The sequence below is a fragment of the Armigeres subalbatus genome, chromosome 1 (assembly GCF_024139115.2).
Source record: "Armigeres subalbatus isolate Guangzhou_Male chromosome 1, GZ_Asu_2, whole genome shotgun sequence".
Taxonomy (NCBI): domain Eukaryota; kingdom Metazoa; phylum Arthropoda; class Insecta; order Diptera; family Culicidae; genus Armigeres; species Armigeres subalbatus.
Genome location: NC_085139.1, coordinates 258,861,788 through 258,877,996, shown reverse-complemented (window position 1 = coordinate 258,877,996; position 16,209 = coordinate 258,861,788). Strand labels below are relative to the sequence as shown.

General features: G+C 41.9%; 1 protein-coding gene across 1 annotated transcript; it reads right to left on the bottom strand.

The window, feature by feature from the left end:
* Positions 1–299: 299 nt before the first annotated feature.
* Positions 300–15,801, bottom strand: LOC134206977 (UV excision repair protein RAD23 homolog B). The gene is made up of 3 exons (XM_062682718.1): positions 15,643–15,801; positions 15,006–15,562; positions 300–1,371 (listed from the first exon to the last, which is right to left on the bottom strand). The coding sequence occupies exons 2-3, from the start codon at positions 15,505–15,507 to the stop codon at positions 800–802; spliced, it is 1,074 nt and encodes a 357-aa protein (XP_062538702.1). The 5' UTR covers positions 15,508–15,562; positions 15,643–15,801; the 3' UTR covers positions 300–799.
* Positions 15,802–16,209: the final 408 nt, after the last annotated feature.

Below are 16,209 nucleotides of genomic sequence, written 5' to 3'. Positions count from 1 at the left end.
CTGGTTCTGGTGTATGGAATGGATGGGACCTACCTTTCGGACGGAAGTTCTCAAATGGGAGAACTAAATGGGATTTACTGCCCAGGATAAAATTCACAATGGCGATCGAAAAAGTTGAACTAACCTCTTAGTTTTTAGAGACTGGTAAAAATTCATCACGAAGGAATAACAATGTGTCTATTAAGAAATAAATAAACGCCAACAGTAAATCAGCTTCAAGAAATCCCTGCTGCCGTGATATCGTTCACTACTGGCGAGTCGAAACGCGCGGACAACCACTCAAACCGAAAGCGAAGAAGTACAATAGTCCTTAAATTTTATTTGGGGAAAAATTTCAAGAATGGATAGTTTTTTTGTTCTGGTTTGTATTTCATTCAATAAACGTTTAGGTATTCATTTAAATTTTAGTTGTTCTACAATTACTTGTTTCATTATGCCATTTTTAGTAGTAGAGCTAATCGTTTACTTAACCACCATCATCATCATCAAAACTGAATCTAGAAAACAATAGAAAGTACCAAAAGCTGTCAAACGCGAAACTGTGACTGTGGGCATTGCAGGGCGTAATGAAACAAAGGTAATATCTCTTTACCATCACAAAGGCAAGCAACTATTGTGTGTTCTTAATTAGTAAGAAACCCATGGCTGGGTTTATAAACAGGAATATGGGGAAACCGGGATAAGAATGGACGATGGAAACATGATGGATCGTGGGTATTTTTTGTAATAAAATAAATTCCAGTCAAACTTACTTTCAATCGCATTTTCAGAGGAGAGAGGAGGAAAGGGGATATTTCGCTTAGTCGTCATCGTCCATGGTCTGCGAGACAAGAAAATCCGCTGCTTGATATTCGTTCCGCTCGCATGCAATATACGCCTGAATAACCAAATGCTCTGGAAATCCCAGCGCCTTCAGTCGATCGATCGCATCCATATCGGATTGGGTCAAGCTATCCACCATGGCGGCGGCTGTTGTTTCCAGTTCCCGTGGGACCCCCATCCGACCGGTCGGTTCTTCTGTGCCCTCGTTGATCAGCGTTAGAAATTCTACCTGGTTCTCGGAGATGATGCGCATCAGATCCGGATTGCTGGATTGGATTTTCTGCAACAGATGAGGCAACAGGCTGGGATCTTCCTGCAGCAAGCGTTTCATTTCGAGAAAGGTCGGGTGCTCCCGCAGGAAGGCCAGTCTGCTTTCCTGGGTTGCGCCACCGGAGACGGCACCGCTGCCACCGTCGTTGCCGCCACCACCTCCGCCTCCACCCATCGAGCTGGTGGCTATCTCCGAAAGCAGATATTCTACGGCACGATCCGGATTGTTGTCACAGATCTCCAGCGCGATGCGGGCTTCCTCTATCGAGTAGCCCATCTCTGTGTGGGGATAAAAACGCAAGGAGCACAATTAATAAAAATCGCACATTTAGGTAATTAATAAATTCATTATCCCGATCTAGCTTAGCATAATTTACATTTAGAACCAATCTTGCCCATCGGAAATTTTGTTCCCGGATTTTACCCATGTGTTACCAAAGTATAAATTCTGGCACGAAAGATCAAAAATCCACCAATAGAAGCAGAAGTATTAGAACGCTAGAGGGCAATTCTCCCATACGGCTCCCATATTGTGATCAACATTATTCAATCATAGTCGGCTATGATTTGCTAGTTTTCAAGTATGAACATCAGTCCACTGGGACGAAAAAAACAAAAAAAAAATGTAAAAAACAAAAAATGGACTTATGTTGGTTTTTAAATGTCAAGTGCATAGGGATTTGAAACCTTTTTATTATGGGATAGATAAAATACTAATGAAGGGCTATGACACGTTTATGGTTAACGTGGGGCGTTTTGCGCAGGCGCTTATTGAAATCCATTTTTCATGACTTTTCAGAAAAGCTTTATTACGTGTTATCTGTAATATTTTTATATGACTACTCACGTGCAATACATTTGCGACTTCCTGGACTAGCAAATAACACAAAGTTTGCATAAATTGCGTTTAAAAGTAAAAAGTTATCAAGGAGTTGCCTTAGGGGGGCATATTATACCGTCTTACCCTACCACGCTGGCACCGGTTCATATAATACTACAGATCTCGGAGCCTTCTAAAATATGTTTGTTTTTGGAGCGAACATGCCATCAAAATGAGTACGTCCTGATGCCGTTTTCGCCCGTAGCTCAAAACGATCACCGAACATTTTCTCTATTTCGGGAAGCATGTCTGCAAGCCTCTTGGAAACTCCAGACCATCTCGTTACAGTCGAGCCAATCCCGCCAGAGTTTTGCAGTCGTTCCCGTCCTTTATACGATGTAAGGGAAAGGGGTTTCCAAACTCCCCACGCAGGCAAGTATGCACACTAAAAGAACGATTCGTTAGCCGTTATATCAGTCCCCTCCTGCAAAAGCGGGGCTACCCCGTTTGGCGTAATGGTCATTTGGCATACACAATGAAAATGATCTTATTTTCAATAATCATATTCTTTACGCAACTTAAAGCTAGACTTCAACATAGACTTGTTGATATTGACAATAAAAGGCGCATGCTTTCAAAGAAGGCATCATCATATCTTTTGCATTATCCTGAGCAATCGCGTATATTAAAAGAAGACATAATCTCCCCTTTTGCATTGCTCCGAACAAACGTGTGCTTTAGAAGAAGGCATTATTTATTTATTTATTTATTTTGCTTATTTCATCTGACTGTGTCGTCTACATGAAAACTTAAAACTAAAGGTCAGTTGATAAAATATCTGTTTAGCCGTTGACGAAACGCGGATGAACTGATGTTGAAGTCGAATTGGTCCGACACCTCGTTAAAATGGCGGATCATAGCGACAAAGCAGCTATTGGCAGCATAATTAGTGTTATGCCTTTCTTCGAAGAGCAAATCTCAAAGGTCGAAGGGATCGTGAGGGTGCATACAATGGAATTTTTTCCAACAAATCTGGCACGTCGTACCCGGATAACAGAAGTTTGGCGATGAAAACGGCTTGCGCCACGTTTCTCCGCTTATCAAGAGCATCTAGCCCCAGCAGACTACAGCGATCAGCATACGGTGGTAAATTCAGCGGGTCCGTCCATGGGAGATGGCGCAGGGCATATCGTACGAACTTGCGTTGCACAGCTTCGAACCGAGCAGTCCAAACAGCTTGATATGGATTCCAGACAGCAGAAGCAAATTCGAGTTGAGAGCGTACCAATGAGCAGTATAAGGCTTGGTAGCATAAAGGATCGCGGAATTCATTTGAGATTTTAAAAATAAAACCAAGCTGGCGATTCGCTTTGTCGATCGTAGTTGAAAAATGGCGTCTGAAAGTTAGCCTGTCATCCAACACGACGCCTAGATCTTTAACACGTTGTAAAGTTGTTCCTGCGATACTATAATCGAAAACCACGGTTTCGGCAGTGCGATGAAAGCTTATTACGTAACACTTTGAAACAGCCTGGACCATCATATTACGCTCACACCAACATTTGAATAAATCCAGGAGCTTCTGCAATTCTTGGCAGTCCGCCAGATTTCGAATAACAATGTATAATTTGAGATCGTCTGCAAACATCAACAGCAGGCCTCCACGCTGCAGGATAAAAGTTAGGTCATTCACGAAGAGCGAAAACAACAATGGACCCAGCGTGCTTCCTTGGGGGACTCCGGAGCCGTTCGAAAAACAGTGGGATGAGTGATCTCCAATGATGACGGTCACTTCACGTTGCACTAGATATGCTCGAAGCCAGTTGCAGAATGTTGTAGAGCATCCCATTTTTGCAAGCAGTATGTCGTGATTCACTTTATCAAATGCTGCTTGTAGATCAGTATACACGGCATCGACTTGGAGCTTTTTACGCATATTATCCATACAATATGATGTAAAACTGACTAGATTCGTTTCTACGGATCGACCCGGAAAGAAGCCATGTTGATACGAACTGATGTAGTTTTTGCATGAGGCAAACAGTTTTTCGTAGATCAGTGACTCGAACACTTTTGATTCCACGCCAAGAGAAGTAATGCCTCGGTAGTTTCTCACGTCGCATTTGTCTCCTTTCTTGTACACCGGAAACATGGTAGAGCACTTCCATTGAGTAGGAAACTTTTGCTGACGGAGTGATAAGTTGAAAATCATGCACAGCGGGATAGCCAAGATATCGGAACACTTTTTCAGAACCGCTGATGGTATAACACTAGGGCCTGCTGAAAAGGACGATTTTATCCTATTTATCGCCGAGACAACCATATCAGTTTCAACGGTAAAAACATCCATGCTGATGACATTGTTAGGTACATCTCTCGCTGCTCTTGCGATGTCAGTTTGAGATGGCAAAGCATTAGAAAAGACGGTCGAAAAGTGTTTGGCGTTTGCATTCTCCCGAGCAACCGTGTAATTTAAAAAAGGTATGATGCTCCGAACAAACGTGTGCTTTAAAGTTTAAAAGAAGGCATTATCAACAAGAAAGCAATATCCCGAGCTATTGCGTAATATGAAAGAACAGGGCTGGTAGCGACAAATGCCGCTCAAAATAGTGACTTTAGTGACCAAAGCTGATGAAAATAGTGACTTTCAGTTGCAGAAAAAGTGACCAAATAGTGACTTTCAGTTTCAGTTGCAATTTTGATGAGACGAAATTTAACATTTTTGGGTCGAGGGAGAATTTCTTTTTCGTAATTTGTGGCGGATCTTTTACTCACCACTCTCTCATAACGAACTCAAAAGAGAAACGAAAATCGTGCACGCTAACTTTTGCCCTTTTTTTTATCCCATTGAAATTTTACTATATATCAGTCAAAACTCAAACTCAAAACTATGAGTAGTCCTGCGACCAAATCAAATGTTTGCGCCACTGGAAGTGAGCGAAACATGGTTATCTATCACTCATAAGACCTGTTTTTCTTTCTCGAAAAATGATTTCTAGGCAAAAGTCTGCGTGAATGAACATTTTCTTCTCGTGAGAATGTATGAAAATTACGATCACTGGATTAGTTGAACACCTACTTAAGAAAAAAGCAGATTTGCTATAGGTGCCATGGAAGTTTTTGGAATTTTTAGTACGAAAGGAACATCAGTACGGATCGTTTTGGTAGAAAACGAAACAAAAATTATGAAAATTCAGTTACAACGAACCTGGGATTGAACGCTCAACCTCCTGCTTATAATGCAGGACCGTCGGGCTCGTCTTCAAATTCAAAAGTTATCAAAATATAACGAATCTAACAAAATCTAAAAAAAATTGGAATCATTTACATTTATGCTATTTTAAATGTATAAATAATCATCACAATATATTTTGAAAAATTCTAAAATATTGAGCAAAGTGGATGTTGGGAGGGAAAAACGGCTTCTATTTTCTCATGTTCTCACAGCAAAATTACTTTGGGGATCCCTTACATATTTAATGTATCGCCTTTTTAATTCGATTGCAGTACAATCATAGATGCAAATATCATTATTTCGATTTGAAAATAAATATTTTTTTTTTACAAATATCACGCGCTGAGAATCATAGCTTCTTTAATAACTCAACAGTTACAACCGTGATTGTTGCGTCTGGTGCAAGATACAATCACGCTTTATCACGCCAAACCATTAAATCTTCGGCAAACTACCGCAATTCGCTACAATGATAAAAAGAAAACATCGACGAAGAGCAATGGATTGATACAGTTACATGCTACTGGTAAACGGCAAGCACTTAGGTGCACCAGGCCCCGGCGGTGGTGGTGGTGCAACAAACCAGAAGAATGGTGAGTACTGCGTACTCGTCTCCCATGGTACATGGACAAGGACGGGACTGCAGGACAACTACAGTTCCTGAAAATGGAAGCAATAAACGGCAGTTTACCGCAAGATCCTTTCTTGCTACGTGCATCTGTTGAGAAAGGTTGCGGGGGCCAAATCGAAGGTGCTTACAAAGAAAATCGCGGCTCCTCGTATGTTTTAAAAGTCAGAAATCAAAAGCAGTTCAACAAACTGTTCAAGCTAAACAAACTCGCAGACGGCACCCAAATTTCAATAGTGGCACACCCAATTCTAAATCAATCGAAGTGCGTCGTATCCAATTATGACTCGATTGGCTTAGACGACCAGTACCTGAAGAAACAACTGCTATCTCAAGGGGTAATGGATCTGCGACGTATCCAGTGCCGTCAACTCGATGGAAGTTTCGAGAACACAACTACCATAATCCTCACCATAAATGGAACTGTAATTACCCCGCATATCGATTTTGGTTGGACAAGATGTCGAACGCGCAATTTTTACCCTTCCCCTATGCAATGTTTTCGTTGCTGGGAATACGGGCACACGGGAAAGCGATGTACTACTCCAACGCGTGTGTGCGGTAAATGTAGCAAAATCTATGAAGACGAAAATCAACAGCAACTTGGAGATAACTCGTCCGCCTCCAACACAGAAACCCCGTTATCCGCCGCCTCTCGCCCCGAGAGAACTTGTACAAACAGCCCTTATTGCAAATCCGGTGACCACGGTGTCTCCAATCGAAAATGTCCTGTATATGCTAAAGAAGTGGAAATTCAGCACCTACGCGTGGACCTGGGTATCACATACCCACAGGCCAATGGGGAGTACGAAATCCAGCATGGAATAAACAACAACTCCACCTTCAATAAAGTCGAGGATCGAATGGAAAAGACTCAAAAACACGGCACCATTGAGGACCTCGTGAGCCAAGTGGCCGCATTCTCCCGTACAGTAGGAAAAATGCAGTTTGCTCTAGTTGAAAAAGACAGAATCATCGCGGAACTTCAAACAATAAAACACGTTGGAAATATGACGGAAGTTGAATCTGACGTCTCTCTAGTTGTGGTCGAAGAAACTCAGCAGTCCGGCATTCCTCATACGCAAAACTCCGAAGTGTCATGCATTGCCACTCCCTACAATCGCGAATCCAACAATTACCGAGCACGTGGATAAACAACAGCACCAATATCGGGAAAAATAAAGCAGTCACTTCGAAAAAACCATTATTGATCAAGAAAAATACAAAAAAAAAAGATCAACAAAAAACGAGTTTACCCTAGACGGATACTGCACAGACACCAGTATAAAAACACACCATTCTAACCACACAATGGAGTTAGCTGAAACCCACATGTCGAGCCCACAAAAAAAAAACACGCGGATTTCTCTTCCGGTGGTGAATCCCCCCTACTTTCCCTCCAGAAGCCAAGCGAAGCAACAAACCTCGAAAGGCCAATGCTAAAGGGAACAATAAAAAGAAATAAAACCAGATATGCTCAGTCTCCTAATAAACTGTACAATAAGAAATGCAAACCCTACAATTAACAATCACCTTCGACTATGTCAAACACATCGATGATAACGAAGTCAACTGAGCAAACCTGTATACTCACTACTCATCCCAGGACCATAACAACACCTTATGGGCCAAACACAATTGGTACGTTTGCGTGCGTTTTGACAGTTTTCCCATGGGAAAACTGTCAAAACGCACGCAAACGTACCAATTGTGTTTGGCCCATTACCCGGAAGACGACGCGGGAATCATAAATCTAGATTGCTTTGAGAATAGGTCGTATGTGCAAAATAGAGATTCTCTTTGTTCACGCTCTCTTTCGCCAATAGATCGGCAAGTTTAGCATTTTCTGCTACATTTTCACTTTAGCACGCTAGACAAAGTTATTATCTTTAGATATCTGCCAAAAAATCCAACATAAATTTGTGTATAGCTTTGTAATAATCGAAAGAGAATGTAACCGAAGAGAGGCTCTCTTTTGCACATACGACCTATTCTCAAAGCACTCTAGAAATAATGGTTCCGCTGCATCTGAACCCCCATCTTCAGCGCTACTGCAGATGAAAATCGGGGCACATAATACCCCTAAAAACAACGAGGGAAATAATATGATCCTTCGGAAAAATCCAATACGTAGCTGCCTTAAACCTACCGTTGCCAAAATACGTAAGTAATATAATAGCACGGCCACCTCTCACGGAAGCCGAAGCCACTAATGCAGCCGTTTACGATGCCCTTCTCCGTGCACGTGACAAACAATTAGAACCCATCAGATCAGGTAGGGGGAATGACGGCTTTGGCAGATTTTGTTCTATTATTGGCAGGGGGGTTTTTTATGACTGACTAGGCTCAAATTTGGCCTAAACGTTCTTTGCATATCAAAGAATATTGTGGCCAAATTTCATAAAATTTGGTCGACAAAAATCCCCCTGCCAATAATAGAACAAAACCTGCCAAAGCCGTCTTTCCCCCTACATCAAATTTTATCAGAAGAAGCCTAAGCTCTTTTTCTTCCTTGCCTACTGCGAGTTTCATGGCGGGACACACAACGGATAGGGCTCCAGGCAGTGGCGTTTCCCTAACCTCAATCTACCTGTGCACTGGACTTAAATTTAAGGAATTGGTGTGCGGAAATGCATAGAATAACTAGATGTTGATTAGTTTAAACGACTCTGATAATTTTATTTTCCATTTGGGCTGTCAAAATATCGAAATTTTTATTTTTTGGGTCAGTGCACAGGTAAAAAGTGAGGTTACGCGACGCCACTGGCTCCAGGAAAGGCTGTACCCTCATTATTCCTGAAACTCCTTCATATGTGCCAGCTGCTGATTTCGTAACGAGGCCTGTGCTTGGCGAAGCTTGGTTGAAATCCGCAAACAATCAACGGCACACCCCAATCCCACGCAAAACAGATAATCGTAATCAGCATGCCTTCGCTCTACAATGGAACTTGAATGGGTTTCTTAACAACCTACTGGAGCTGGAAATGCAGGTATATAATTCGTGGCCTACCGTTTTGGCTCTTCAAGAAATCCACAAAGTGACAGCATCTGCAATGAACATTGCCCTAGGAAAATCCTACAGCTGGATAGCAAAACATAGGGAGAATCAATATCACTCAGTTGGTTTAGGCATCTCATCAGAGCTCACTTTCACAGAAATCCAGCTGGATACAGACCTTCCAATTGTTGCAGTTCGATTAACTTGGCCTTTTCCTGTAACAGTCGCATCTTTCTACCTACCGAATGGTAAAGTATCAAACCTATAAAACCGATTAAAGACAGTGATAAAATCGACCCCAGAACCATTAATCGTGTTTGGCGACTGTGATGGACATCATGGGGAAGCCCACGCTCCAATGATCCTGGCTCTCTAGTAGCTGAATTGGTAAGTTCTTGTGGACTTACCTTTCTTAACGATGGATCTCCTACATTCAACAGAGGACAATGTCGCGATCGAAGCATCCTCGCTCCGATTAGCAGAGAGCGGTGTACCCGTTAATCGCCATCTGAGCTGATGCTTTCTCCACCGAACGACAATTCAAGTAAGAGCACTGCTCTCTACTTGAATTGACGTTGGAAATCTGCTTCCTCCAGTGACATTTCAACCAGCAGAGGGCGGTGCCACTCGCTTACTCACTGTCTACTACTGTCACTGGGAACTCCTCTCGGGCCTACTCCTGTAGGCCCTGGCTGCGGGATGCCCAGGTCGATGCGTTTCTACACATCCGTTGTATAACTGAAGCCTTCTCAGTGTATGCACCCACAACTATGCCTATCATGAACATGTAGCACTAGTGATGCATGGCTGACGAATCAATCATTCGGATTTGCATGACGTATGACGTCTCGTCATTCAATTATGTTTACCAAATAGCAATGGGCGCTATGAAATAATTAGTCGATTTTCCATTTATAATTTCAAGTTGAAAATAATAATTTTATGTTTATTATTTCTCTAATACATATCGGAATATTCTGTTTAACTTTATTTATTTATCTATTTTTCTAAGACTTACTTGCCAACACTACAGACAAGTGGAAACTGCGATCGACATTATTTTCACTTCTCCCACATTACTTAATCGACTGTTTTGGTCAGCCGGTACAGACCCCTTGGGGAGTAACCACATCCCCATTCATTACCGTACACTTGAAACCTCCGGAAATATCTCTATGGTTATATGAGCAAGCCAATTGGGAGGTTTTCCAAAACACTCTTGACTGCACGATTGAAAACACCCCACCTAGCTCGGTAAATGAGCTCACCGAAATGTTTTATTGAAGCTGCGTCATCTACAATACCTACAGTGACCGGCATAATAAATAGCCCACTCGCCGTTTTTCCTACAAAATGGTCAAATTTTGAGATCTAGATCTGCATTGCGTGTGAACCAATTTTGATGAAATTTTGACTAGAGCTCTGATATAACTTTAATTTTACCACACCTAAGTTTCGACCATATTGATTCATAGGGTAAACAAATATTGCGGTAATACCAAAATGAATTTTTTGACAAAATTTTTTTTTTTATATATCTTAAATTCTATAGGTTGATTTTATATATCTTAAATTCTATTTTTATATATCTTAAATTCTATAGGCTGATGACTTATTTACCAAAAACGCGTATTTTGGCAATACAAAAAAGTTTGCGGAATATACTTGTACACTAAGAGTAGTAGTTTTCAAGATATTATAAAATAATTTTTTTTTCCAAAAAAATCGTTTTGGTATTCCGCAATAATTTTTTACCCTATGAATCAATATGGTCGAAACATAGGTGTGGTAATTCAAGTTATATCTGAGCTCTGGTCAAATTTTCACCAAAATTGATTCACACGCAATCGAGATCTAGATCTCCAAAGTTGACCATTTTGTATAAACAACGGCAAGTGGGCTTTTTATTATGCAGGTCACTGTAGAACAAGTTGTATGCCTGGCCGCCGTGCTCTTTACTGCTGGTCGAAAGCAACCAAAATAGCAGTGAAAACGCGTAGAAAAGCCCTTAGAGCAGCGGTTCTCAACCTTTTTCTTGAGAGGTACCCCTTCGAACTTTTGCATTTTGCATTAATTGATGTACCCCCACCCCCTCGAGAGAAGGCTTTCAATCCTCTTGAAAAAATAATTCCGAGCCCTTTGAAGAAAAGCTCCTTTTACCTTTTTTTTAGCTGAGCCTCTCGAAAGCAGGCTTCCAATCCTCTTGAAAAAATAATTCTGAGCCTTTCGAAGGGAAGCTCCTTTCAGTTTTTGAATCCTTTTAAAGTAGGTTTCCGCACCTCTTGATTGAAGGCTTCTGAATCTCTTGTAGATAGGCTTCCGAGCCTCTTCAAGGCGGTTTTCGAACCACTTAAAAGGCGGCTTCCTTTGCATCTTAAAAGGGCGCTTCTGAGCCTCTTGATTGTATGCTTCCAAGCCACTTGAAAGAAGAATTCCAAGCTTCTTGAAGCGAGGCTTCCGAGCCTCTTGAAAGGAGGCTTCCAAACCACTTGAAAGTAGATTTCGGAGCTTCTTAAAAGCAGGTCTCCGAGCCTGCTTAGACTTACGAGCTTCTTGAAAGGAGGCAACCTCTCGAAAGTAGCCTTCCGAGCCTCTTGGAAAAAGGCTTCAGAGCCTCTTGAAAGTAGGCTTTTGAGCCTCTTCAAAGTAGGCTTTTGAGCCTCTTGAAAGCTGTTTTTTTAGCCTCTGGAAAGTGGCTTCGGGGCCTCTTGGAAGGAGGCTTTTGAGCCTCTTGAAAGGAGGCTTCTGAGCCTCTTGAAAGGAGGCTTCTGAGCCTCTTGAAAGGATCTTGAAAGCAGGATTCCAAGCCTCTTGAAAGGAGTCTTTTGAGAGTCTAGAAAAGAAGGCTTTTGAGATTCTTGAAAGGAGGCTTCCGAGCCTCTTGAAAGAAGGCTTCCCGGCCTCTTGAAAGGATGCTTCCGAGCCTCTTGGAGGGAGGCTTCTGAGCCTCTTGAAAGGATCATGAAAGGAGGCTTCCGATTCTCTTGAATGGAGGCTTCCGAATCTCTTGAAAGGAAGCCTTTGAGCTGCTTGGAAGAAAACTTCCGAGAAGCGTAGAAGGATGCTTCTAATCCTATTTCTACGAAGCAAACGAGCTTTAGCGAAAAATTTTTTTTTTTTTTTTTCATTCGACGTTTTGTTCCTTTGATCTTTTGTTTCGCAGCCATCCATACATTGTGCTGCTTGTAGAAGGCAGGATTCAATTGGGATTTTTTGATAGCATTGCATATTACGTACAATATAAATTTTTGAAATAAAAAATACACAATTATCAAAAAAAATTCAATGAGTTTTGATTGGAATTGTAATGCGTCCGCCATTACCCGTTTTTGTCCGAGGTACCCCCTAGGTGCAGCGAAGGTACCCCCAGGGGTACATGTACCCCAGGTTGAGAACCGCTGCCTTAGAGCAATCAAGAAATTACCAATCGACCACTCTGGGAGAGAAGCGGCGAAACAGGCATACTGCCTAGCCCGAAACGATTGCCGACAAACGATAAGGGACGCAAAGGATAAGACGTGGACAGACTTTCTCAACGGCATTAATGAACATCAATCTGCGACAGAACTATGGAGCCGTATTAACAGGATTCTTGGAAAAAGACGCTTAAAGGGTATGGCAATCAAGACAAATGGAGCAACAACGAGAGACCCAAACGTGATTGCAAACGCACTGGCAGACCATTATATTCCACCATGTTCTTACAAAAGCATCCTTCACCTGAAAAAGCTCTCGCGAACTTTGTGGTTCCACCAGGATCGGGCCAAGATTTCTACATACCTTTCACAATGAGTGAACTAGAATTTGCGCTTCACAAAGCATCCGGGAAGTCAGCTGGTCCCGATGAAGTTGAATACCCGAAGCTTAAAAACCTATCGACCAGAGGTAAAAGATGTTTGCTGGATACAATTAACAAAGAGTGGATGGAAGGCACCATTCCAGACACGTGGAGACACGGTTTTGTGGTACCCATACCAAAAAACGGAGGTCTAGCTAATAATGTCAAAAATTATCGTCCTATTGTTCTCACTAGCTGCTGCGCTAAACTTATGGAACGAATGGTAAACAGGCGGCTTATCGAACATTTAGAAGCTAACCGACCGAAGGCCACACGCCTTCAGATCAGGCTAAGGCACAGGCACTTACCTTGCCACACTCGGACAGGTTCTGAACGATGCATACTCTAAGGGCGAACATTCATCTCTATCAACGGAATATTCAGCGTAAGTTTCGATCACAACCTAAACAGTTTTGGAAATATGTGAAGGAACAGCGAAAGAAGTCTGAACTGCCATCGTTAATGACGTTCAAAGGAGTAACAGCTGCTTCTTGCCAATTCTGAAAGAAAATTCTGATGAAATGGTAATAGTCAGAACCTCATCAAAGCTAAAAATCGTCCTTCAATCCAGGGCCAGACAGTTTCTCCTCCGCCTTTCTCAAAAGACACATTGAAGGATTGATGACTCATCTACGGTGTATCTGTCGTAGGTTTATTCCAAGCGGCATTTCCGCTTCCTGTTGGAAGTCAGCGATCATGTTTCCGGTCTACTAGGAGATTTAAAGCTGTTGAACGAAAATTTTCAACTCACTTCTAAAAGGATTAATAACTACACTTATTTCAAAAGATGCGACTTTTCACGCCTGAAAACTTCTTAGAGGAGATCAAACCTTTAAATTAAAAGATTTAAAAGTTATTCAATTTTGATCGTGAAATCGAGTGTTTCGAACACAGATAACGCTCACAGACCTTATATCTGATCGTTGGTTTCCTACCATTTTGATATTATCATAGTAAATTTTGATTCTTAGGGATTGAGTGCTAGTAATAAACCCCTTAAGGACTGAAATTTATTTCAGTCGCTTCCCTAAAGCGAGCCTCATAACCAATTGTGGTTCTGCAGCTCTAGATGACAAGTAACGAGTATCAGCAATATGTGTCGTACACGCTTGAACATTCATTTTTACTACAAAAACCCAGATTAAACCACCTAGCGTTGGTGGTGCCTTTCTCGCATTTAGTTAAGACACCAACCTTATATGGGGTTTATATGGTCCGATGTACCATTTTCTTCATAACTTTTAAACGCAATGACCGATCGTTATAAAATTCAATAGTGATCAACAAGGCTTTGTCCCCTGTCGAATGAAACTTGTTGCAAGAAAATCGGTTAAGGATTACTATACGAAAAGTTGTTTTTTATAGCTTTTGTGCACACACATACATACACACGGACAGACAGACATGTGCTCAGCTCGTCGAGCTGAGTCGATTGGTATATAATACTATGGGGCTCAAAGGCTTCTATAAAAAGTTCGTTTTCGGAGTGAAATGATAGCCTTTCGGTACAACTTAGTTGTACGAGAAAGGCAAAAAGGTATTTCAAAATGATGTAGCTTAGCTAGTGTGCCTAGTATGGCCACCCCCGGATCCACAATCGAGTTTGTTTATATACATATCATGGTCCCCGCCCCCTTTGATTGACATGTTCCATTTCCACATATCCCTTTTGCCTATTATGCAATTATAAATCATGATTTTTCTCGCGAATTCATCTTTAGTTAGGGCTGTTCTTAGTTAACTAACACCAGCTAAACTGCCCCACTCGCATAACAATCCCATTTAACTTTTCATCACTTTTGAGTTAACCCAATGAATAGTGTCCATTTTTATTGTACTTTCAAAAAATCTTCATGAAAATTGCAAGTTTGTATGTCCATGAGTGAAAAAAAAAACTCCTAGTCATGCGTCCCATATTTAAAGTACCCACATCCTATTAAGAATTTACATGTCCTGATTCCATAAAACAATATTTTGATTAAACTAAACCGTTCCACGGTAAACAATCGAATGATGAACTCAGCAAAATTTCAACAAGATCCGATGATGTTTCAATTTGTTAGATTTTTTTGAAGTTGCGAAAGATGCGATTTGAAATTTCAATGGCTTTTATCTCAGTATGCAAAAAAAAAAACGGTTTGGGACTGATATGCGAGTGGAGACAGTAAAGCTCTGCGCCTTCTACCGAATGGAAGAAAAAAATACCGTGATCCGGCCCTAGTATTCCTGAAATCGGCGGAAAAATAAATATTTACATTTACGGCTTTTCCTCTTATGAAATAACAATGTTGAAAACTGCATCTCAAGTAGGTATCTGTTAAACATTTTCTTATCGCTAATTGCCTTCAATTGCTAAACATGTCCCGTCTTGTCCCAAGTTAACCTAAAACTCACCCGTTATCCTCTGAATCTTAACTTCGATGTCATCCTTGGGCGGTTCCTCTGGCTTTTTGTCCTCCTTCGGTTTCGCCTCCTCCGTCTTTTCCGCCGGCTTGGGCTTCTCCTCGGGTGCCTTTGCGGTGGCACTCGTGGCGGAGCTACCTGCTGCAGCAGCAGCAGCCGCCGTCTGGGGCGACCCACTCTCACTGCTCTTTGTCGTGCTCTTCTCTGCCGTTGCGGTCGCGGCGGTACTGCTAGCGGCAGCTGGTTCCGCCGGGGCCGTCGTGGGCTTCTTGTTCATAACCACAACAAACTTCTTGTCGTCCAGGTTGTAGTGACTAAGCGGCTGCTCGTCTTCCATTATTTTGCCCAGGTAGATCAGCCGCTGCCGCTCGACCGGATAGTCCTGTTTGCTCTCGTGGAAGAATTTCTCCTTGAGCGTCCGGACCGTGTCCTTTTCGACGTCCACCTCGATGTGGAACGCCTCCTGCTTCAATGTTTTGATGGTGATCTTCATGACTGCGCGACTCTTGGAATCTGGCTGGCTTTTTGCGCTCCGAAGGAATAATGCTCTGCAATCAGAAGTCACATGCTGTTTGATTTTGCACTTTACAAATTTTATCGCCCTGCATCAAGGGCCATCCCGACTTACCTTTTGTGGCGAAACAATCGTTGTTGGGGTCGATTTAGAACGCAATTTCCTTCTCTAGTTTTGGGTCAGAATTTGCACTCGTAAATGATTTTCATATTTCCAGTTTGACAGCTCGCCTTCGCATCATCCACCGCAGCACGGCCAACAGACACCAGGAATGCCAGACTATTTTTATGAAAATATGAAGAAAATTTATATTTTATCTGTAAATAATGCGGATAATATTACGGTAATACCATTTTTAAAATTTTTATAGTGATAAATAAAACCTGCAAAGTATCATGTATTTTTCCTACATGCTTGCAAGCGAAGCTATTCTTAAAGGTTCTTAAAAACATTTCAATAAAAATGATGAGTGGCCATAGAGTTTGTCATTTTGGCAACGCTGCGTAATCACTTTCGCACCACGAAACAGGAATCAGGCGATGATACTGCTCTCTCGTTTCCACTGATAGGTTCGAAGGGGCAGCGTGCGATGTAGCTGCATGTGTGTCATTTCGTTCACTCCCACTGGGGTGCTACATAATAATGTTGCATGCGAGGGAATGGACGCCGTAAGACAAAATA